Below are 24330 nucleotides of genomic sequence, written 5' to 3'. Positions count from 1 at the left end.
AAGGATCACAAGGTGGTGAGATGATCCTGGATTATGTGGATGGACCCAGTGTAATCACAATGTAATCACAGCCTCTTCCAAGAGGGAGGCAGAGGCCAAGGTCAGGAGATGAGCCAATGGAAGCCGAGGTCAGAGTGATGAGACCACCCGCCAAGGAACGCTGGCAGCCCGTGGATGCTGGAAAAGGCAACAAGATAAATTGCCCCCTAGAACTCCCCAAAAGAAGGCAGTCCTACTGACACTTTAATTCTAGCCCACTGACTTCCAAAATCCAGAACTATGAGATCATACATTTGCCCTGTTTCAATCCACTAAGTTTGTGCTAATTCAATGCCATGGCAATAGAAAACTCATACAGCTCATATCCATTATGAGGAAATTGGCCAGGAGACAGAGTGAGTCCACAGTACAGCTCTGAAACCCAGCTGTCTAGGACATGTTGCTCTGGTTTACTCCCCTCTGGGTCACCCAGAGCCCATGCGCTACAGCTGTGCCCCACACTAGGGCCAGAGATCTCTTCAGGGGGTCGGAGGCTACAGCATCGGTGATTACCAGACAACCCCCCTCCCTACCCCCTGAAGAGGAGGTGACTCCTCTGGGAAGGCCAGCTTCTGTTGTCCAGTGAGAGAGCCTCTGGAAATGCCCACCTTGGAGGATCAGTCTTATTTCATCTAGGAAAGCTTTCAGTTCCACCCCCCCATCCCCTCTGGCAAAGCTGCTGCCAGAGTCCTCAACTCCAGGGCTCTACACACAGGGGGCTGCCCACCAGGAGATCTAAGGAGATCGTCCAAGTTGCCAAAAGCCTTAAGGGCAAGTTGTGGGGAGGCTGCTTCTCTCCACTCTGCCCAGCCCAGCTTTGGCCAAGCCCACCGCAATTCCCCTTCCTCGCTTGTCCCCATAGGTCACAGCTCATGGCTGCCCTCTGGCTTCAGCTCTCAGACCCTCCGACAAACCCTGCCAGGATTATAAATTTCACATCTCATCTGAGGGCCCTCTGGAGGTTGTCCAGAAGCTGTCAAAGTCCAGGTGGCTGGTCTAGAGAGGCAGAGCAGGGGGGAAGGGTCCGAGGGCTGCCTGAGAAAGGGACAGGCTTCCGTGAGCCAACACAGAGCAGGCCTGGGGGCCCCCGAACTGGGGAGGGTTTCCAGGTGCCAGATCTGCCTCCCTTTCCTCCACTCAGATCCCTGCCCCACATCAGGGGCTCAGAAGCACAGGCTGAACGGGGGCCATACCTTCTAGACTCGAAACTGGGACACTCATTGGCATAAGAAACAATCTGGCAGATGGGATTCTGATTTCAGAATTACCATTCTTTTTTAGGACACTGCAATCAATGGAAAGAACAATAGGACAAAATATTTAAAATGTAAAATATGGTTCCTCTCCATAAATCTGACCATGATGAAGCTCCAGATAGCTCTCACCCCTGCAAAACTCCCTGAGGGCAAAGATCGTGGTAACTCACCACTGTGATGCCACTGGGCTGCAAAGATCTTATGCTAGACATTTTGTAAATCTGTGATGGGAGGGAGGAGAGAGTGCACTTGGGCAAGGCACAGGCCCATGCCTGGGGGATCAGTCTCAGACCTCAGGCCTGACCACCACCACCCCAGCTGTATGGGAAAGACCGGAGTCCCCCATGTCACCCTCTTGCATCCCTCTAGGTCAGATTCTTCCAGTAGGACAAGTGACTCACTCTCCAAGGTTCCTCTCTCTGCCCTTGCTTGGGGATGCATGCTGAGTCCCACTGGAACCATACCCCTCAGGGCCAGCCAATCCCAGAAGGAGCTGGAGGTTTCTGAGCAACTAAGGCAGCTGCAGCCCTGGGGAAGAGGCTTCTTTGGGGCCAGATGGCGCAGGAGCAGCAGGGCAGCGTAGAGGTGACAGGAACAGTAAGGAAGGGGAGGACACCCTCCCAGGATGCCACTTGTAATGGACAGAACTGTCCCTCCAAACTCGATATGCTGATGAAGCCCGGCCCCCAGTGGGACTGCATTTGAAGATGGGCCTTTATTATTTTTAAAAGTTTTAAGATTTTATTTATTTATTTAACACTGAGAGAGAAAGAGAGAGAGAGCACAAGCAGGCAGAGCACAGGGAGGGGGAGAAGCAGGCTTCCCACTGAGCAGGGAGCCCAATGTGGGGGTCGATTCTAAGACCCTGGGATCATGACCTGAGCTGAAGGCAGACGCTTAACCAACTGAGCCAGCCCGGATCCCCATGAGATGGGCCTTTAAAGAGACCATTAAGGTAAAGTAAGGTCATACGGGTGGGGCCCTGACCCAATAGGACTGGTGTCTTTAGGAGAAGAGGAAGAGACATGGGGAGGGGTTGTGCACAGAAGGCAGCTCTCTGAAGCCAGGAGAGAGGAGGCCTCAGGAAAAACCAGCCCTACCAGCACCTTGACCTCGGGACATCCAGCCTCCAGAACCATGAGAAACAAATGGCCATTGTTTAAGCTGCCCGGTTGGTGGTGATCTGTTCTAAGACACCACCCGAGGTGACAAAGTGCTCAGAGAGTGCGAGGGGCTAGGGAGGCGTGGGCTCAAGTGCCCAGTGACCTTTGCCAGAGAGCCCCCCATGGGCAACATGGGTCCACATCAGTGCTGGGGTCCAGTCCAAACCCCTAGCCCAGCTGCCCCCAGGTGACCAGAACATCCACGGGGCGCCTGCGCCCCCCTGCTTATCGCTCCATCCTACTGACTCTCGGGCCAAAGACTATGGTTTCTCAAGTTTCTCGCGTTCCAACTCATGCTTCCCTCGACTGGCCTATGTCTCCCCAGAGTGGCCTGTGGCCATACCCTGGGCATGTGTGGACTCAGGAAAATGGCTGGGGATTCTCCACTTTTTGCTGTTATCCAAACCCGACAGGCCATGGGCCCAGGTGCCAGAACTCTGGCCCCAGCATCCCCTCAGGGTGGGGCGGCCTGCTTCACTGTCTCAGGAGCAAGGCCAAGAGATTGGCCCCCAAGGCAACTCCGGGAGTCCCAGGGGCACTTCATGGTAAATGAATGATGCTCTTGGATGAGAAACGCCCCCCAGGGAGCTGATGCGGGGACTGTGGCTGAGATCCAGTGCTCCCGTGGGCTTACAGAACTTCCCAGGCAACAGTTCAAAGCTGCAGAAGGTATGGAAGGTATGACTGATCCCTGCCCAGACCTTCCCCAACACAGGACTTGTCTCTCTGGAGGCTCCTTGTTCCTTCTCAGAGGTCCTAAAAATAAAGTTCTAAAGACAGAGTTATTCCGGTCTCAATGCGAAGCAGAGCCCTGGGAAAGAAAGGGACTCTCAGGTTTCATGGCTGGGGCCAGAGGACAGGGCAAGGACAAAGGTGGCGGAGCTCAGCACCCACAGATGGAACTTCAGAGTCATGCAGAGGAGACCAAGACCACCAGCCCAGAGAGGGGCCAGGGCCATGCATGAGCAGTCCTCCGAGAGGAGGCATGATTCCACCAGCCAGAGCAGGGAGACAACTTTGGACTGGATCTCATCTAGCCCTAACCCCAGCCCCAAGGCTCCAGGGAGTGTCTAACTGCTGCCCAGGCTCCCTGGAGATCTAACTCCTCAGGTTGAAGGCCTCAGAACCACCCCTAAGGGCCAATGCCATTCCCAAGCCCCACAGTACACACAGCAGCCACATCCTCACCTGGCCAGCTCCAGCTCAGATGTAATCCTGGGATTACAGATGATCCAGAAAGATCAGAGAGGGAGGATACCAGAAAACAGAGAAGGGAAAGGTTAGCCAGTGAGAAGTCAAGTGAGGGGTTTTGAGAGCAGGGACGCAGGGACCATGCCCCCTGTGCCTGTGCCTCCTGCAGAAGCTGGCACTGTGCCCCAGACTTAGTAGTAAATTCTATGATTTGGTTGGCCACAACGGGCCCCACCCCAACCGAACTGCCCCACCCCGCCCTTCTAGGGTAGAAAGAACATAGAAAGATGTACAAACCGGGCATTTGAAAAATTGGGCCACTAGAGGGCGCTCCAGGACAACAGCTGAGTCTGGCAACCCTTATCCTGCGTAGGAGTTTAGAAAGGACAAACTTGGGAGTTTGTTTACTCATTCAACACACATCCACTGAACAATTACACTATATCAAGTGCTGTGAAGTATTCAGAAGGCTCGAGTAGTGACCCCTGTGCTCAAAGGGTCATCTCAGAAAGGTAAGAAGTGTAAACAAATAATAATGTATCCTTATGTATCTACTGGTAACTCATTTGAGCATTAATTTTCACACGCTGTTCCTTCTACCTATAATGCTTGTCCCTCGTTCATATCCACACACCTTACCCCCTCTTGTATGTCTTTGCTCAAACGTCACCTTCTTTTGGAGCCTGTCTCACCCACCTCATTGTGAAACCTCTGGCATTCATGAGCCCTCTCTGCTTTATCCCATGGTAGCCAAAAATCACCCACAATCTCCACAGTGAACACACGTGTTGTCTCTGTCATCCATGTCCCTGCAGAGCTCCGTGACCATGGAGGGTTCTATCTGTCATGTTTATTGAGAGACAGTGCAGAGGACAATGCTTCACACACAGTACATACTCAAAAACTATTTTTTAATAAATAAGACAGGTGAAAATTCTAATTAGGCCTCAGTAAACCAAGGGGCCAGTGGTCAGCCAGCCAGTCTTGTTGAGGTTTGGAGGCTCTGGGTGAGGTGGGCATTGTGTGCGGTTGGCGTCTTCTCAGAGCTGGTAACAGTTAAGCTGGTCTTGAAGGAGGAAGAGCAGTTCATAGGTTGGAGACGGTGGACAGGGCTTCCAGCAAAGGGAATGGCCTGTGCAGAGGCCCAGAGGCCAGGCCTGCAGGACGCTAGGTATGGCCAGGCCAAACGAAGGTCAGACCTCCTACTATATGCCAGGGGCCTGAGTAGGGGGCTGGCGAGGGCAGGGAGGGGGCGGTGCACAGGTGAGGGGGAGCAGCCATAGCCAGGGCTCCTGAGAGGTCGCCAGGCCCTTCCCCCTTCCCCTCTGTGTGCCCCGCTGTTGTCCCCTCAGCCCACATTCCCATGGCCCACTTCCAGCTCTCGGAGTGGGTCCCGCTTGCCTGTCTTGCTGCCTCGGGCTTCCTGACAAGGGGCACCCTCTACCACTCCGGGTTCAGTTATATCCTTCCTTCTGAGGCTGCCAGCAAGAAACCAACTGCACAGCTCAGAAAACAATCCATCATTTTGTCATAACATTTCCATTTCAAAGACTTCCTTTCCAAGCTTCTCTCTGACCAAAGCTTCCTCTCATTAACATGAGAGGATCTGGCAAGCAATTGAGTGACAGGGACGGGGGAGAGGGACAGGAAACAGGGCTGGACTCAGAGGTGAGGCCTCTGCCTGCGTACAGGGTCAAGGAGGGGTGCAGGACTGACACGCGTGCCTGTGTGTGCACATGCGCACGCTCGTGTCTTGTGTTTCTCGCCACTCATGATTCCTGCTACCCAGTCATAGATTTGCCCGCTCATGTAACAAAGCACAAGCCACCCTTGGGTGTCTGCTCAGCCTCCACGGCATGCCAGGAATCCCCCAGGGTGCTGAGGAGCCAGAGATGTGAGATGCCTGTTCATCAGAGACTCTGGCAGAGCCCCCGTGTGTAAGTGAATAACAACAGGAGAAGTGGGTTGTAAAGATCCATGCTGAGCAATTGGAAAGCCAGAAGAGAAGTCTGGTGGAGTGGGGTGTCACCTCAAGGTGACACTGATCTTGAAGGATGAGGAGCAATTCACAGGTCAGGGAGAGTGGAAAGAACAACTACCGAAAGGAGCAGCAGGCACAAAGGCCTGGGGGCCAGTCAAGGTCATGGTCATGGTCATGGTCAGGTGGGGCCAGAAGCAGCCACAGAGGCTTCCTCAGCCACGTGCTCCCTGCCCCAGTTCTCACAGGCAGATAGTGCAGGTGGGAGAGCAGGGGTGAGCCGCCCCGCCCTGCAGGAACCCGTGCCCAGCATCTCCACTGGCCTGCAGCTTGCCCCTCTTTACAAGCAAATGGCAGATGTGCTGACAGCCCTTCCAAGTCCCCTTCCTCACCTGGCAGACCCCCCCCCCCCCCCCCCCCCCCCCCAAATGGCAGCTGCCCTGCCCCCCCCCCCAAGCCCCCTCCCCCCCCGGGCAGCCCCCCCCCCCCAGAGAACCCAGCCCGGTGCAAGAGCCCTGTGTGCCCTCCCCCAGAACCTTAAATCCCTGGAGTCTGCTCCCCACCCCCACCTTCTCTCCCTATCATTGTCCTCCCACACCTGCTGTGCCTTTCCCCAGGGACAGCAAAGAATGGGGAGTGTTCTGGGCTTCCAACCAGGAGGGAGAAGATGCAGAGGGGGCCTGAATGTGGCGGATGGGTGCGTGGTTGGAATGATCCAAGAGGAAGGGGAAACCAGTCACAAGCAGCACCCCTCTTAAAGACCTCACTGATCAAATCATTGGTTCACTCACTCATTCATTCAGTCATACTCGAAGAAGGCATTCTGTGAATTAGGGGCTCAAGATATCAAAATGAGAGCTTCAGTGTGTGTCCTCAGGGAGACCACAGTCAGTGAGGGAGACAGACAGGAAACAAATGTTAGAACGCTGAGCACTATGCTAAGAGGAGCGCTGGGCAGAGAGGTCCTGGGGAGCCCCAAACCCAGCCTGGTCAGAAGCATCCTGGAGAGATTTGCACCCAACTGAAGTTCAAAGGACAAACAGAAGCTGGACAAAGGGGTCTGGGTATGGAGAACACGGCAGATAGGCATCCTCCTCAGCTAGGAGAAATCCCAGGAGGGGCCGTCTCACCATACGGTCACTACTCGCTCAGGACAGGGACCACAACTGGGGTCAGGTGGGCCGGGGCGGGGGAGTACTGCAGTGGGGGGCCATTAGGTCCTAGCTTCCCATTTATGAAAGTCATCCTGTATGGGCTTTCTGGAAGTTTGGATGTTTAAAATGCAATTTACTAAGTGTAGACCATTGAAATATGACACAATTTTTGTGAGCTTGTTTGGCATTTTTTTTAATCTACAAAAAGCCTAAAAATAATGAGAGTGGCCCAGTTCTGTCTCATTCTTGGCAAACAGGCAGTATTGGTCTTGGATAAGAGAAGTGAGGCTTAGAGAAGTTGCCCAAAGCCAGAACTTACTCCTTGGCACATGCTGTCCTCCCCAATCCTGTAAGACCCAGGCACCAAGGCCCACCCTCTATTCTTAAAGTCCTGGAACATTCTCCTGTAGTCTCTGCCCCAACCCACGTGCAGCTCCTCAGGTCACCTGGGACTACAGCCTGAGCTCTTCCTCCCCCCACATCCTCCCACCCCTCATAGCCCAACCCCCAATCCTTCCTGGCCAGAGGCCACTGGGTGCTCAGCCACAGACACAGGTGGGTGCTGAGGACAGTATCTCCACTGCCATATGTCCCTCATCTTGTCTGTCTTTGGATACAGCTGAGAAAGACCCCAAGAGATTCACACACACACACACACCCCACCCCCAGACCAGACTATTAACAGGACCCCAGCAGCAGCTCCCACTGGAAGCCCCTCCCCCATTCCTCTTCCTAAGGGACAGTCTCCTTTGTCAAGTGCCACGGATCTGGATCCTTAGCTTTGCTCTCAATCTCTGAGACAGCTGCCTGCAGGACAGCCTCCCTCCCCAGCTGTTTGCAGGGCAAGTGTAGTCAGGATAAGGTGGGGCACGACCAGATGCGAACCTGGCCCCAGCCCCCTTTCCAAGCCTTCTGAGAGTTCAGCCACTATAAAGGTGTGACTTGGAGCCCAGTCACAAAATTGGGCGTCAGACTGGCTGTGATTTAGAAAATAGAAGCCTGTCGGGAGACTGCCAAGAGAAGGGGCACAAAGAAAAAGGAAGGCGGGTCAAGGGAGCAATTGTGTGCAGCTCAGCTGAGCACTGTCCAGGGAGCCTAAAAGGGGGCTCAAGTCCCCCAAGAAGCTTGTCTGCCTGACCCCTATGGGGTTTCAGGGTAGCATAACTGGGAAAGCCCCTTAAATTCACCTGGATCCCTCTGTTATAACCCTCTGGTCTGCATTTCCTATGTGGCCTCTCCCCTCCTGAAAGGAGCTGCTGGAACCTGGGAGCAGGAATGGTCTATCCTCTGACAGCTGTGGGCTAGGGGGTCCTCACTGAGTGCTAGGAAGTCTTTACTGAACACTAGGATCCTCTCTGAGAGCTTGGAGTCCTGGCTGAGCACTCGAGGGTCTTCATTGAGCACTAGGGGTCCTCTCTGAGACCTCAGAGTCATCATGGAGCACTGGTGTTGGCTTTGACGCTCGGCTTCCCAGAGCCCTTATAGGCGGGTCTGCCCCCAGTGATGGAGCCAGTCTCCGTAAGCAGGTGAGTCAGGTTCAGAGAGTGTATGACTAAGGATGGGCTCTCAACCGTGGCTCATTCTCAAGGTTAATGACAATCTCAGGACCTTAGACCTTCCCAGCTACCTTCTGCCTATTCCACCGTGTACTGTGTTCTCCAAAATGCCCTGAAGCCCTTTTCTTAACAGACGTAGAGCTTTTCTGTCCTTGGGCCAACGTTCTCTTTCCAGGCCCATACGCCAAGCCCTTAATCCCCAGGTACAAACCTTCTCCAGGTACATGCCTCCTCCTACAAAGTTCTCTCCTACTGCACTGTTTCCCCAGAAAGATCAAGAGTGGAAGAACTCAAAGGCAAGACACGTCTTGCTTTTACCTGACCTAAGCTTGAAGTGGCCAAATCCTTTGTGAAAGTCTCCGCCCAACAACAGTGTCCCCAACCCTCTCCTACCCATGTAGCCCCAGTGCTGTCGGACACCACGTGATGCCACGTCCCCAATCCCATAGCGGCGTAGGGCTTTGGCCCAACAGAAGCCACGCTTTGCAGAGATATGGTATTTATTGAAACATGCACCTGAAAACCTGATCTGTATGTGTGCAGGTGCGTGTGTGTGGGCGTGCGCATGCCTGTTTGGGGCACACATCCCTGGTCCGGGCTCAGCGGTGCCATCAGATGGCCTTGGCCAGCCCCAGGCGGTTGTTGACCCTGTCAAAGACGCTGTAGTACTCGCGGATGAACACATCCCCCAGGATCCACAGCTGGGAATCACCTTCACCTTGGAAGCCGCTAGAGCAGAAGCCCATATCCTAGGAGAGGAAAGGCTGAGATGAAGCTGGGCCCAACCCGGGTCACCATGTCTGTGGGTGGCCCAGCCCCCCATCCCCACCCCCCATAGTCCCTCTCCCAGCTAGCATTTCCTCTCAACCTTGAAATCACCTTCCGAGGGAAGCAGACGAGTATCAGATTCATCCCACTCGATAGATGAAGAAATTGATATTCAGAAAATCAAGCAACTCCATGCAAGCTCATTCAGTGGGGTCCCCTCACCCCAGCGCCCCTCACTTGTCCTCTCCGGCACCCCCACTTCGTTCAGCACCTACTGCCCTGCTGACCAGCCAACCCAGGCCTAGGGACCCAAGGCCTTGCCAGTTGTGTGTGCTCAAGGCTAGGTCAAAGCTGAGGCCAGGGGGTCAGAGGGGATTAGGGCTGGGTCCCCACAAAGCCCAGGCTACCTACGAAAGTCCTGGAGAACACTCCAGGCCCCTGGGCTTAGAAGCAAGACCAGTGGATGGAGGTTCCCCAGGGGCTGTGGTCCAGCCTCCCCAACCCTCCCACAGGCTGCTCAGGCTCTGTCCTTTCTGTCTGACCCACTTCTCCCAGCATGAGGCTCCAGTAGCCACAGGGGAGGCCCAAGGACAGCAGGGCCCCACTCAGAAAGGCCAGTTTGTCTAACTGCTCCTCCTGCACACCACTTTCCAACTGACTTGCCAGGAGGGGGTGGGGCTAGATGAACCCAGGTTTCCTCTCCCAAGAGCTCCTACCGTGCTGGTGTAGGCGGAGGGGGGCAGAGGGTACTTTCGGCCGTTGATCTCAAAGACCACATCAGGCATGCTGTTCAGGCTCCCGCAGTTGATGTCAACCTGAAGGCCAGAGGAAAGTCGTCTCAGATAGGCAATAGATCTGATCAGGCTCGATGAGGCAGAGAAAGGCCAAGGCAGGATCCCTTCCTCTGCACTGGCATTGGTGCGGACGGACCTCCCCACTCAGAGGACTCTAGGGAGGCCCTCAGAGCTACACTGAGTGGGACCTCCTGTCAGCCAACGCAGGAACAGCCCGGCTTGAGACAAAGGGGGGCTGGCCTCCGCGCTTTCCCTCCAGGCTCAGTCAGTGCCTCCTCCAGGACCCCGGGAGCACTTAGCAGTCAGGGAAGCAAGGAGACCCGTGTGTGGGTGAGGAAAAATGGGGTAGGGCAGAGCTCAGTGAGTCAGGGATGCATGATCCTCCTGGAAGACAGGAGGCCAGACGTCGGCCTCTGTGTGAGATAGGAGAGTCCCGACAGCCACAGTGGGCCAGGCTGGAAGCCCACGGGGAAGACATCCTAAGACACCCCACCCCTCTGGGGAAATGGGCCTGGCCTTACCACACCATACTGGTCCTGTGTTGCTCCGATGGCTGTCTGGATGTTGAGGATGTCACTGTTGGGCCCAACCAGCATGGAGGTTCCTGTGTCCAGGATGGCCTGACAGCCACCATCACAGGCCACCACCACGCCATTGACAGTAACCCTGCAGAGTGCAGAGAGGACAGCCTCGTGGTGAGTCCAGCATCCAGCCCCGTCCCTGGTCCCTCCCGTCCTCCCCTGCCAGGATCCTCAGGAAGGGGGGGGGGGGGACAAGCTTAGGACTCTCCGCTGCTCCCCAACCCTCAAATACACAAATCAATCTTTTTTCAAAACCACGGAAGTCACATGCCCTAAGGGTGGAATAAGTCCAGCGCTGGATGCCTAAAGCTCCAGTGTCAAGCTTTCTCCCTGCCATTCACTTGCTGCAGGCCTTGTGCAAATCATCATCCTTCCTGACCTTGGGCTTCTCAACCACAAAATGGGTACATTAACAACCCCTTCCCTGACCTCACTGATGGACCGTCATGAGGCTCACGTTAGTGAATTATAACATGAGGATACTGGTGTGGCCCCCCACCTCCTAGGGTTTCAGCGAGGCGTGAACGAGACCATCCTGTTGTCACTCAGCCCAATATCTACAGGTAATAAGGGCTCAGAAAGTGCAGCACTCTTACTCTCACTAATAACGCCGTGGGGAATGTCAGCGTTCTCGCTGACTGAGCTCACTGGCCTTGCAAGGGTCCAACTCAGAATCTGATGGGCCGGGCTTGCAAGCGCCTGTGCTGCGGTCCTTCTCGGAGCCTCACAAGCTACTCCCCAGGCCCTGGCTTCCCCCTCCCCTGGAGCCAGGGCTGCTGCTCACTCACCTATCCACGGTGAACTGCCAGTACTCCTGCACGGTCACGGGCACCCAGTGCAGGGAGCCTGTGTAGTAGGATGGGTCAATGGCCCCCAGCGTCAGCATGCTCCCCTGGCCATTCCTGAAACCAAGGAAAGGCATATGGTGGCCCTCGGACACCCTGGCTTGGAGAGGAGGAGCCGCAGCCCCACGTGGTGGGAGGGGGGCAGAGGCAGCTGAGACCAGTCCCACCATCTTCCCTGCCCTGACCCCCACTTCCTCCCTGCAGGCTCTAAGTGAGCTCTCCCACCTCCCTGATCTTTGGGGCTTTTCCCTGATAAGGGCATCCACTCTCTGAGCTCCTCCGCCCCCAGACTGAGGCAGCATCTGCAGCTTGTAGAGTGCAGGGGAGGTGGGAACGAACCATCACGTAGTTCATATGACCACTAGGCTTGGCTGGGGCAACCCATAACTCTTCCTGTGCCCAGCCCCCAGCCCCACCCTTCAGCTACAATAGGGCAAAGGGTCTTCAACCAAGTCCTACAGACTTTGGATTAAAATTGCCACCCCCTACCCCTCTGTTCCTTCTGGGGCTTTCCTCGAAGCCAGGAAGCACAGGCACGCAAGTGTCACCTGCTCCCACCCAGCTGCTTTTAGTTCCTAGACCCCGCAGCAAGCTCTGTCTTGCCCCTGAGCCCTAGCACGTGCTGTTGCCACTGCCTGCAGCGTGCTATCCTCTGTCTCACCTGGGGAGCTCCCACGTGTGCCTCAGAGAAGCTTCCCCTGCCTGCCCTGCACACATACCTCCACCAGACAGGGCTTCCCTCATCACTAAGCTTTCCCGGCACCCAGATCTGCCTGCAATGAGCGCCCTTCTCACAAATGTAAGCAAAATTGTGTGATTGTGTGTTGTCTGCTTCTCCCCCGCCCCACCCCGCTAGAAAGTTAACTCCCAGTTTGTCTGTTTTGCTAATGTATCCCCTTCTTCTGTCAGAGCACTTGCACGTAGTAGCAGCCTATAAATATTGGTTGAGCAAATGAACGTACCAATGTACCCCTCGCCTGGGTGCCCTTGACCTCAGTTGCCCAATACCCTCTTTCTCCTGAGTGGGACGCTCTTCTCCCCATTCTGCCACCCACCCTTCTGTCCAGCTGAGCTGCGGGAAGACAGAGCAGGGAGCACCAGACTGGGAGTCAGGAGCCCTGGGCTCCAGATGTGACTCAGCCACCAGTTCCCAGTATGACCGTCCCTCCCACACCTCAGTTTCCTGGATAGAAAAAGAAGAAGGCTGGCATCCTTTGGAGCCTACTATGGAAGTCTATGAATTTCAGTGACATCCACAGATGATTACAGAGGCCTGGCCACTTTGGACAAAAGATGTTAAATGCTCCCCAGGCAGAGATGGGGTCAGGCTTCATGTTTTAAATGCCAGAAACCAAGGTCAAGTGTTGGTCCTGTGGATTCTGGCTGCATTGGAGTCTACATTGGAGGCTTTTGGACAAGAGGTTGGGTCAGCCTGGAAACAAGGAGAGGGCTTGCTTGGATTCTAGTCACCATTCTTGAATTGCAGTGTCCCAAATGGATAGCCACTCCTCGGCCAAGAGACCTTGCCAGGCCCTGGAATGCTGGCCCTGGCTGGGGGCGGCTCCTACCTGGACAAATACACAGAGAACAGGTCTTGGGCCACCAGGTGCTTCTGCATCATGTTGTCGAACACGGGCACTGAGTACTCAGAGGCCAGAGTGGGGTAGGCCAGCCCCAGGATCCCGTCAAACTCGGAGTAGGTAAAGACATTGCCAGGCTCCTTGGTGCTCAGGCCCACGGTCTGCTGGGGGTCCACGATATTGGAGACCTGCAAGAGAAGCCGAGAGACCTCCACCAGGGGCCTTTGGCCAGAAGCAGGAAGATTCTGGGGTAGGCCTGTATCAGGATCAGTCTTGGAGTGAGGGGGCTCACCTACCCTCCTACGGGCAATGCAGTCATGTGAGCTTAAGAGGGAAAAACCCTCGTTTCCCATCTCTGCACCGTGGTCGTGAAGGAATGACCCTGGCAAGGCCAGGGACAGAGGAAGAAAGGACACGGTGAAGGATGCAGACAGCAGTGCTCACGTGCAGAAGTTGGGGGATGAGCCCAGAAAAGGGGATGGGGTGAGGGATGCTCCAAGGCCCTCTGCCAACCTGCAGCCCTACCATCAGTGACACCTGGGGCATCTGCCAGGGAACAGCTGGGGACAGCACGAAGGGCAGAGAGAACATGCACCCCCTTAGCATCCAATGGACCTAGCTATGCACCCTTGCTCTGTTGCATGCTGACGGTGTGACCTTGTACAAGCCCCTCCCCGAGCCTCCCTCCCCTCATCTGTTAAATGGAATAATAACATCTGCATCTTGAGGCAATGCTTAGGCCCGTATAATATGAACGCCGAACCCGTATCGAGCATTTAGGAAGTGATTGGCCTTTGGACATTAATGGTGCTCTGCTAGGGTATCTCTCTCTCCAGCTCTCCTGTTAATCTGCCCACTTCCCTGGAAGGCTGCTGAGCCCACCTACCCATTCTGAGCTCACAGGGCCTCCAGCTTCCACTCTGTCCCCTTATAGTCAAACCAACCGCCACACACGCAGCCAAAGTGAGCTTTGAAAACAGACGTCCAGTCATGTCACCCCTTGCGAGGACCCTCCAGAGACCCCCTGTGGCACTCGGGAGTTTGCCTTTGACTAAGAGCCACTTCACGTGCTCACCCTGCTTTTCACACCTGATCTCCTACCTCTGAGCCCTTGACCCGCACTTCTCTGCCCAAGCCTATCTTCTTTCTCCTCCTCCAATACCCCAACTTGTCCTCATTTCCATAGGGCCTGACTCCCATGGTTTTCTCTCCTACCCCCATCCCAGGGGGACAAATGAAAGCCACCCGATGTCCCACGGCTGAGGCCAGCAGGCTCGGGCCAGCCCCTCCATGAAGACGTGGGATTTCCCCCTGAACCAAGAACAGCAGAAAAGAAAACCAGCGGCTCCGGGCCTCAGAGGAAGTAGGACACGGGCAGGAGATTCCCCTTCCCCGGGCCCTGTCTGCTGGGACCACCTCAGCTAGTGGCTCTGGGGCCTCCACTGTCTGGCAACGACCCCTAGGGAGGCCTGAGCTGCATGGGCACTTGCCCTGCCAATGGACAAACCTGAGGAGAGGGCCGTCAGCAGAGAAGAACTGGGTCCTTTTGGGCTTAAAGCAAAAATGCCTTCAGCCAGGCCCAGGAAGAGCTCAAGGAAGATGGAGGTAATAAGCCCCCGGGGATGCTGCTTGACTTTGAACCTCGGATAGTGGGGGAGGAAGGAAAGCAAGAACCTAGTTCTGAGCCCTTCTATGTACTAATTAGTACTATGTATTATTTACATAGTACTTAGTACTATGTACTAAGTACAGCTCCCAGCCTCCAGCTGCGCGACTTCAGGCAAGTCACCAGCTCCTGGGAGCTTCAGTTTCCTCGTCTGCATGATGGGGATAATAGTCCCCTCCTAAGAACTCAGTTTACAGTGAGACTCCACAGGTGACACTGGGGAGCTGGCACAGGCTCAGGGCTCAGAACCAACTATGGCAAGGACGGATGAAAGAGGATGGGGAAAGTGGAAACTGGGCACGGAGAAGCTCTCAGGGGGGACTCCAGGGGCTGGCCTGGAAAGGAGAGGAGGGACGGATGAGCCACAGTCCCAGCCAGTTAAGATGGCTCTCAGAATCCCTACCTACCACGCCCCCCACCAGGGGTCGGGGTGGGGGCGTGCATGGACAGGATGCAAAGGGCCTCTCCACCCCCGCTGGAGGTGCAGCCCGCCAGAGTCTGGGTGGATGGGAGGCAGAGCAGGCACCGGGGAAAGAAAAGTGAGCCCCGACTGGCCCCAAGCCCCACTCACAGTGACGGTATCAAGGCCCAGGAAGCCTTGCATGCTGCCGGTGCCGTACTGGATAGACAGAGGCTCGTTCAGGTTCTGGAAGGTGGAGGACTTGGCCGGGTCGAAACGGTGATGTTTTTCTGAAACACAGACCCAGGGTTAGTGAGGCCCATAGAATCTTCTTGCCCTTGACAGTAACAGCCAGGGCTGAGAACCTCACTAGGCCTTGTAAGAAATGTGGTCTACATACCAATCATTCTCACTGCAGGAAATAAGCGGCCCCCCTCTCTTGATTCCCCCAGGGTTTAATAAGGAAAATTATCCTTTGCTGCTCGACCCACCTCTCGGAACCCCAGAGCCACCTATGTCGCTTCCAAACCAAACAAGAAAGAAAAAAGCCATTCCTGGGGTTTCCATAGACTTGTTACTTTCTCCAGCTTTGTAACCTTAGGCAAGGCTCTTCTATTCTCTGAACTTTGCTTCCTTCTCTGGTAAAGGGGGTAACAAGAGCACCAATTTCCCAGGATTGTTGGAGAAATCAGTTAGTACCACATAGTAAACGTTTATTCATCACTAATGATAGGCCCGGTGATTTCATTCTCCCAGAACCTCCTGGCATATCCCAGTCCCATTTTATAGGAAGGAAAACCAAAAACCCAAGGAGGGTCAGCAGCCTGCCTTGGCTCCTGACAGAGGCTAAGTACATAAGTAAATACTGGGCACCTGGGTGGTTCAGTCAGTTAAGCGTCTGCCTTTGGCTCCGGTCATAGTCCCAGGGTCCTGGGATTGAGCCCCGCATCGGGCTCTCTGCTCAGTGGAGAGCCTGCTTCTCTCTCTGCCTGCTGCTCCCCCAGGTTGTGCTCTCTGCTCTCTCTCAAATAAATAAAATTTCTTTAAAAAATAAGGAGCTTAAGCTCCCCGAATTTCCAGCTGGTGCTTTACACATTTGACCTGTGATTTGCACACCTTCTCAATCTGTGGGCAGTTGGAGGGGCTGAGCAAAGAGATGGGGCACAACCAGGAGGCTGGGAATGTCAAAGCGAGCTCTCCTGCACCCACGTTCCCTCCCAGAACCCTGCAACTCAAAAGCAGTGGCCAGAATCCAAGTAAGCCCACACCTTGTTTCCAGGCTGACCCAACTTCTCGTCCAAAATCCCCCAATGTAGCCTTAGATGCAGCCAGAATCCACAGGACCAACACTTGACCTTGATTTCTGGCATTTAAAACATGAAGCTTGTCCCCATCTCTGCCTGGGGGCATTTAACATCTTTTGTCCAAAGTGGCCAGGCCTCCGTAATCATCTGTGGATGTCACTGAAATTCACAGACTTCCAGAGTAGGCTCCAAAGGAAGCCAGCCTTCTCCTCTCACTACGCAGGGCAGGCAGAGCAGCCCTGGGGTCAGAGCCTGGAGGGCTGGGTTGGAAAGGGAGGTCACTCACGGCAGGCATAACTCTTGCAGTAGACAGAAGGCACCCAGAGGTCAGAGGAACCAGTGTCAAACACCACGGTGAATTCCTGGGGTGGGGTCCCGATGTAGATCTTCCCAAAATACTGACACTGGGGACAGACAGCACAGAGTTAGGGGCGGGGAGTAGAGCATAGGGATATGGGTCAATGCTTGGCATAAAGTACAAGGGAAGAGAGAGGAGTGAGGGTTACTGGGGAGGGTTCTTCATCTCCAACCGCCACACTGGGCTCCTCTCCGAACAACTGCGCTGGCCTGTCCCTCCCTTAAGCCCTACAACTCCTGCGGGAATCAGCCCCAGAAGCAGACGTTAGATCAGAACATCACCCCTCCCTGGTAGGAAGACTGGGCCCTGCCTGCCAGGGGCAGGGACATAGAGAAGAGACATGGGAAGTACAGACCCCGGGTCCCAACCGAAACTCCCTGCCACCCCTCTTGGCCAGGCTCCCCAGGTGTCAGAACTTAGGGTCGGGACAGGGCTGAGCATGACCTAGATAAGGCAACAAGCTCACAGGAGAGACAAGGCTGGCTGTTTACTGCCAAGAGCGACAGATGAGGGGGGGACAGGCTCCAGGAAGGAAGACCGCGCAAGGGGCGTTCCTGTCATGTCCTGGGCGGCTGCAGATGGGCACCAGAACCCCATCCCTGCCGAGCCCAGATTAAGACATGGGTCACGGGGCTGGGCAAGACAGGCATGGGGGTACACCTGGGAGCAGATCATATGCCCCCGAGGGATGTCTACAGGTCGCCTGAGCTCAGACCCTTCCGGCAGTGGCCTTCAGAGCCTCGCCTTTGCCCGGGCTGCTGGCCCTGTGTGGAGCTGACTGAGGGGCAGGGGGACGGCCTCCGCAGCCCACAGGACTTCCTGATTTCTAGAAGGGGAAAGAGGTGGGGGCCAGGAGAAGGCATCCAGCAAGAAGCATTATTGGAAGGGGAGGGGAGAGCCACTCACGTCCAGGTAGTTGGTCAAGGGCTCGCTGGCCACCTTTGCTAGGCTGGAGTACTTCGTGCTGATGGAATACGGGTGCTTCTTCAGAAAGTCCTCCAGGAGCCCATGCTCCTTCAGGACCTTTCTCAGAGACTTGCCTTTGTGTAGAGGGATCCTGAGGAGACAGGGAAGAATTAGTGATGCCAGTGGGCATCTCCTCAAGGCTGCCCAGCCTCAGAGAAGTGCCCAGAGGCTCTAGGTTCTGTAAGCTACTTCCCCACATTTTTTAAAAATCATAACTCAAAGGAAAAATTAAATTTTACATCAGTTCACAATTCTGTGCCTACCCTTACCAAACGTAATACACTCTGGTGTTCCCTAGTCCTTCCTCTTTTCTCAATGATGATGGAGACCCGGTAGATGGATTTTATAGCCTGCTCATGAGTTCCCCAACTCCGAGGTTTGAGAGACATAATGTCATTCATTCAGTCTCCAAATTCTCGCTGCTTCCCTACTATGGGCCAGACATTGCGTGGGGCCCACGGGTACAGCCTCTGCCATCTGGAAGCACGCTCTCTGGAGAGGAAACAATGTCCCCCACACTCTGAAAATGCTCCCTCTTTTGCGACCCCTGTGATTGGCGCTTTGGGTAACCTAACGTGTGTGGAAATTTTTTAGAGGGTTTCAGCACAGAGTGTGGTCTTCAGCATAGAGGACCTTCTGATAGAGTTTAGGTGTTGGATGATGGAAGCAAATCGTAGAAGAGAATTGAGAGGGAGAACAGCGGAAGGGTTCTAGACCCTGCTTTGCAGTCTGTGGCACCTTCGGTGGCCCCCAAGGTCCTCTGAGCTTTGCCTCCATCTCTGCAAAACAGGTGACCTCCTTCCTTTCCAGCCATTTTCCAGTCCCGCCTTTGACCAACTTCTTCTGGCTTTCACCTCTCTGGCTCCTAGTTTCCCCTCCTATAGGTTGAAGTAATATAGGCTGATGACCCTGGTGTCCCTCCAGTTCTAAGGGCTATGCAGTCCTCCTCTTCGGAGCTGATTTAAGGACAAGAGGACAAGTGGAGACCACAGCTGTGAAAGGGCTTGGAGAGTAAGAAAATGGCAGGAAATCTAAGATCCTCAGAGAAAATGGGTTTTCTCATGTTGTTCACAATCCAAACAGATCCCAGATGGAACAGCCCTGTACAGGACTTATGGTCTCTTTCTGGTGCCTCCCTTCCCCAGCCCTCAAGTGTGACTTCAGCCAGGACCCAACAGAAATAAAAGGCCCTAAGACATTTCTCAGCGTTTGTCTCTGATGATAAAAAAAGGACATAAGCCCAAAAGGAAAGAGGCTCCTGGGCCCAATCCTACAGTTGCCATTTCCTGTGTCCCCATGTCCTGGTCCTCAAAGTGTTCTGCTTGCTGAGCTCCTGTTCCCACTCAGCTCAGGATCCACTCATGGAAGGCCTGGTGACTCCCACAGGGGCAGCTGTCTCTCTACTAGGTGCTGTGTCCAGCATGAGGCCCCAGGGAACCTCCCTCAGAGGGACGCCGGCAGCCCACTGCCCCACGCCAAGAACGGGGAGGTTCCAACCACCATGGAAACCTCCACTTCCATGCTGTCCAGTCCCTGCACTGAAACCACCCGAAGCCTAATTAGAAAAAACTTCCCTTTCAAGACACAAGGAGCTCTGACTTGTCAAAGGCCCCCTGGCTCCTTTTCAGGGATCCAGCTTCCCAGGGGTGAATTCAGGTCTCCCCAGGCTCATGGCTTGATGGAGCTCCAGGCTAGGAACTGGAGATAGGGTGATTTTGTGGCAAAAATGTAAGATCACTTGGGACCAGATCCTAGCTCCTCCACTATGAACCATGTGGCCTTGGGTAGCTCTGGGACCCTCCTCAAACAACAGCTGTCTCATCTGTAAAATACAAATAATAATATCTACCAAATCCAGGAAGAATAGTGCACCCAGCAAAAAACAGCTCAAGAAATATTAGTTATGGGGCACCTGGCTGGCTCAGTCCGTAGAGCAGGTGACTCTTGATCTTGGCGTCATGAGTTCGAGCCCCAGGTTGGGTGGAGAGATTATTTTTTTTAATTATTTCCCAAAAAAGTATCAAATAAAAAATTATCAGTTATTAGTTTTGGAGGAGAACTTGGGAATTTCGCCCATAGAGAGAACTTTATTTTATCTAAGAAATGCATACGTAGCTTTTTTATCATATGCCAGGCACTGCTCAAAGCATTTGACAAATACCAACTCATATACTCTTCACAACCCTGAGACAGAGATGCTTTCTGTTCCTGATTTTACAATGGAAGAGGAAACAAGGCACAGGGAGTCAGGTTAGTGATGGAGCTAGGGATCAGAACACAGGCAGTTTGACCCCAGAAGCCACGCCCTTCATTTCCCAGGCTGCCCGTCTGACCCTGCGTTGCTGCTCATCACCCCTGCAGTGGACAGACTTTGAGGGAGGGAAAGGTCCCAAACGCAAAGGCAAGACTCTCCTGGGAACCCACAGCATGGCCGCGGGCACAGGTGTAACACCAGGAGACACCCACCCAGAGCAGGTGCATGTGACCCCCTTCCCCTCCCTGGGTGCCTGATACCCACCTGGAGATCCCACTGCCCTGGGAAAAGGCGAGAACTGCAAGGAGCACCACGAGGCACCTCATCTTGGACCGTGGGCTGGCCACTGCTGGAGCCAGTCCTCCTTCCTACAGCCTTTATAGAGGGTCCTGGGTCCGCTCTGGCTGCAAGCCTGGGCTGCAGAGATGACCCCTTGACTTCAGGCTGCTCCACAAACACATTAAGTACCCAATACCCACTTTGATAAGGGCCCGAGACTCCACCCCCACAGGACTTCAAAGCCAAAGGACACACATGCTTGATCTTTAGTCTGGGAAGGGTCCCAGAAGCCTCCATGACCTGATTTCCCCTTCCAGATGGGACTTCTTGAGCTAACACAGGTGGGGCTACCACCAGAATCCCGTCTCATGTTCCACCTTGGCAGCAGACCCCTCTCCTGCCCTCAGTGCCTCTCCGCCTTGGGCCTGACTTCACAGGGAGCCTGCAGCCTGTCCTATCCAGGCATCTCCAGCTCGGTGCTCCCGGACTCACCTTCCAGGGAGCGCTCCGTCTACCCCTGCGGCAGAGAGTGCTGCTTCAACCTGTCACCCCGGCTAAGACGACACCAGGCCCAAGACCCCTGCACTGTCTGGGCTGTGTCCCCCGGTTCCATGTTAGATGGGTGTTGGGAAGGTGAGGGGTGGATATGACATCCGCATGAGCACTGGAGGGGAGGAGGGCCTGGCGGAAGTGAACAGGGAAGGCGGACGTGTGCCACACACAGAGGGGAAGGAGGAAGATAGGGCGCGATGGTCAGATTTCGGCAACAGGTGTGACCACGAGTCAGTCCCCTGGTCTGAGCCTCTCAGAAGCATATATGCAGGGCTTTGTGATAAGTAGGCAGCCCCCCGAGAGAGAGACAGGCCAGAAAGGGAAGCAAAGGCTCAGCCGCAGATGGGGTAGAGAAAACCACATCCCAGGGTGAGGGGAGGCCATAAACTGGAAAGTCAGGATCAAATCAGGATTCAGGCAGGGGCTTTGGGGCCACAGGTGTGATGGCCAAGAGTGGTGCCAGCCACCAGCACCCTGCGGGACAGACATCTGGGTAACTAGGACGTGGAACAGAGAGGGCAGGCTGGGTAGCTAAAGAGGCAAACGTGCCGTGGGCCCTGGACATAGGGGCACACAGAGAGGGACAGACCCAGAAGCTTCCTGTATTTGATGAGATCCAGCAACAGGGGAACTGAGAATTTTGTGGCAAGAGCTAGGAAGACCACCAGACGGGTTTCCCTCCCTTGGCAACGCCCTGCCCAGCGATCCTCATCCCTCCTCAGAAGGCCTGTGTGTCCCATACCAGCAACCCTGCATCGGAACAGCTGGAATCGAAATGTTGTTCTTGCCAGCATGGAGCACGCCACATAGTAGACGCTCACTAAATGTTTGGTTAAGCAAATGAGTGAATGAACAGTCTTGCTCTGGAGGCCCAGCAGGGCCCTGTCTTTATGACGAGCTGCAGGTGAGGAAACAGAGACTCAGAGAGGTTGAGGGACTTGCCCTTGAGGAAAAAGACCTTGAACTGTCACAGAGCGCTGGTCTGATACCCCACACTGCTCCTCGGGGCCCAGCCGGCTATAGGAATCTCATGAGTTTGCAATTTCATGTCTGGGGCGGTTTTGCTTCTAGCTGACTTGAAATTGCAAACTCATGAGATTCCTATAGCCGGCTGGGCCCTGAGGGGCTTCTAGCTCACCCCTGCTGAGCTCCAGGTTCCCCTTCGGACAGGCTTGCCTGCATGCAGCACCTGGGGCCGGGCCCCTCCGGGGTCAACACTAGCACATGGGAGCACTCTGCTTCGCTTCCCCAGGGGCCCAGCCTGACCCAGTGGCAAACACTCCTAACAGTGAGCCTGGTAAGCCAGGCTTGGCCATCCCTCCCATTGGAAGGGGAGCCTTGAAGCCAAAAACTAAAGATCCCGTAGCACTGGTTGTTCTGTGTTTACTCATGAGATTGAGATCATTCTAATAGCATTCAAGTGTGCCCTATCAGGAATGCTGCCCAGACTGCACAGAACATCAGAACTGCTTATCCACAGGGGCAGGGCAAGAACTGCAAAAAGCTTTTAGGAAAACCACGATAAGATTTTATCACCGGCTACCCCGCACCAGGTGGGGACGACTTCCCTTGGTCTAGATTCTTTGTGCCTGGAGGATGGCCCACAAAAGTGGCTAAAGAACAATCAGGATCTGGGGACGACCTATCCTGGGCACATTCTCCCCCGCCCCCCTTGTGTCCCCCAGTGCCCATGATCTCCACTCAGGCATAAGCAGCCACAAAGCCGCTTCAATGCAGCTCCTTGAGCATCTTCTATGCGCTCACCACTCCATGCCTGGGAAGGCTGCAGTCAGGGGAGGGACAGCTCCAATCCCATTTGTGTGACACTGCTGTGACAAGCATTATGGGGGGAAATCCAAAGGAACAAACATCTTCCATGGCAAGGAGCCAGGTGACAGGGGAGCATGGTTTCTGGAATGTGCACATGTGACTGTCTTGGGTTTCAATCCTGGGTCTGCCCCATGGGATGTGGCCTTGAGCAAGTCCCTTTACATACTGGAGTCTCAATTTCCTTTTCTGACCCTGACATGCTCATGGGACGATCAAAGAAAGGACAGTCCAGTGCTGCTCTGGGTTAGGACTTCTACAAATCTGAGTCATAAATGGCTGTCCTTGTGTGACCTTGAATGTTCCATGTCAGTTCCCAGCCTCGAAATGTGGGATTCCCAAACGCATGGAGCTAGTCTAAATCTCAGGTATGTTCAAAGCATAAGTTCTTTTCCTGTTCTAGAAATCAACTGAATTTCTGTATTGTCCCTGCAGGTTGGACACAAATTAATCTTAGCCATTTTTGCACAGTGCCCCACAGATGAGCTTTGGCACCCGTGACTCTCCAATGTGCCAAATTTTGGTTGCAGGGGAAGGGTGTCCTCAGTAGTTTTTCTTCACCCTTGCCTCGGCCCCTGTTTGCCTCCATGCCTCGCCCGGACCAACCCAGCCTTCTGGAAGATGCCTTGGTCATACTCCCGGGGACAGGCCACATATTCCCTCCTCTCTGGTCTTGCCACCCCTCTGGGCCACCACCAGGAAGCAGACTCCAGGTCCCTGCCACTTAGGACACGCCTGTGTCCCTGCCCTCCCCCCCCCCACCCCACCTCTTCCTTCTACACACTCTGAGGAGTCCTGAGTTCCCCTAGGGCCAGACCACAACATCCCAGTCAGAAGTCCTGCACGTCCGTCACCTCTGCTTTCTGCCCTGCTGACATCGTCTGGCAGCATTGTCTTTTCCTTTCCTGAGGAAAAAAGAAAGGAGAAAATGAGAGGGTGTTTTGTTTTGTTTTGTTTTGTTTTGTTTTGTTTTGTTTTGTTTTTAAAGCATAAATCAGGGACACCTGGGTGGCTCAGTTGGTTAAGCATCTGCCTTCTGCTCGGGTCATGATCCCAGCATCCTGGGATCGAGTCCCACATCGGGCTCCTTGCTCAGCAGGGAGCTGCTTCTCCCTCTGCCTCTGCCTGCCACTCTGCCTGTCTGTGCTCGCTCTCTCTCTGACAAATAAATAAAATAAAATACATAAAAAGCATAAATCAGTATCTCTAAATATTGCCCAGTTGTACAACTATAACATGTCTCATGTGCTTACCTAGTGCCCGTGCACCGGCCCTTTGAAATACCATGCCACAGACAAGCGAACAGGAGCTTGGACAGCTTGACGGATCTTCCGAGTCACTCAGCTAATGGCAAATGGATCTGGATGCAAAGTTGGGTCTGTTTGATCCTTGACCGCCCATCCTCTCATCTACACCATGGGATGCTCACAGCATCCAAGTTCTGCATGTTGGCAAAGAGGGCCACACTGTGTCCACACTTGATGAGTCTCAGGTTGAAGGTGAAGGGGATCTGGGGTCTTTAATGCAGGACCCAGGAACAACAGAGGCTCAACTGCAAAAGACCTGGGGAGGGTAGAGACCTGGAAAATGAATCAGAGGTCTGACCTGCACACCACCCTTCTCCCTTCCTGCACCCCAGTGATCTCTGAGGATATACTGGCCTGTCCGCCATCCATGGTCAGCAGAACTTTGGGGAGAGGATAGCTCTCAGCCTCCAAAAATGCACTTCTATTTGTTCAACAGTAAGCACCTTGAGCCCTGGAAACCTCAGTCCAATGCATCATGGAACTGCCCGGACCTCTTGAGAGATGGGTAAGGT

At 54.4% G+C, this 24330-nt stretch overlaps 1 protein-coding gene across 1 annotated transcript; it reads right to left on the bottom strand.

Moving 5' to 3' along the window:
- Positions 1 to 8948: 8948 nt before the first annotated feature.
- On the bottom strand, positions 8949 to 20179 carry LOC132000629 (chymosin-like). The gene is made up of 9 exons (XM_059374259.1): positions 20118 to 20179; positions 17540 to 17690; positions 16562 to 16679; positions 15143 to 15261; positions 12894 to 13093; positions 11269 to 11382; positions 10421 to 10565; positions 9822 to 9920; positions 8949 to 9086 (listed from the first exon to the last, which is right to left on the bottom strand). Exons 1-9 carry the CDS (start codon positions 20177 to 20179, stop codon positions 8949 to 8951), a joined length of 1146 nt encoding a protein of 381 aa, XP_059230242.1.
- Between the last annotated feature and the right edge of the window lie 4151 nt (positions 20180 to 24330).

This window comes from Mustela nigripes, chromosome 14 (assembly GCF_022355385.1).
Source record: "Mustela nigripes isolate SB6536 chromosome 14, MUSNIG.SB6536, whole genome shotgun sequence".
NCBI classification, from domain to species: Eukaryota; Metazoa; Chordata; class Mammalia; order Carnivora; family Mustelidae; genus Mustela; species Mustela nigripes.
This window is presented reverse-complemented; position numbering and strand designations above follow the sequence as displayed.

Bases quoted from the DNA above. Each gene is read 5' to 3' on its own strand.
- LOC132000629 (XM_059374259.1), bottom strand. From the start codon at position 20,179: ATGAGGTGCCTCGTGGTGCTCCTTGCAGTTCTCGCCTTTTCCCAGGGC. The intron at 10,566-11,268 runs GTGAGTGAGCAG...TGCACTCTGCAG, and splicing joins TGGCAGTTCACCGTGGATAG to GGTTACTGTCAATGGCGTGG. The intron at 9,087-9,821 runs GTAGGAGCTCTT...TTCCTCTCCTAG, and splicing joins CCTCCGCCTACACCAGCACG to GATATGGGCTTCTGCTCTAG.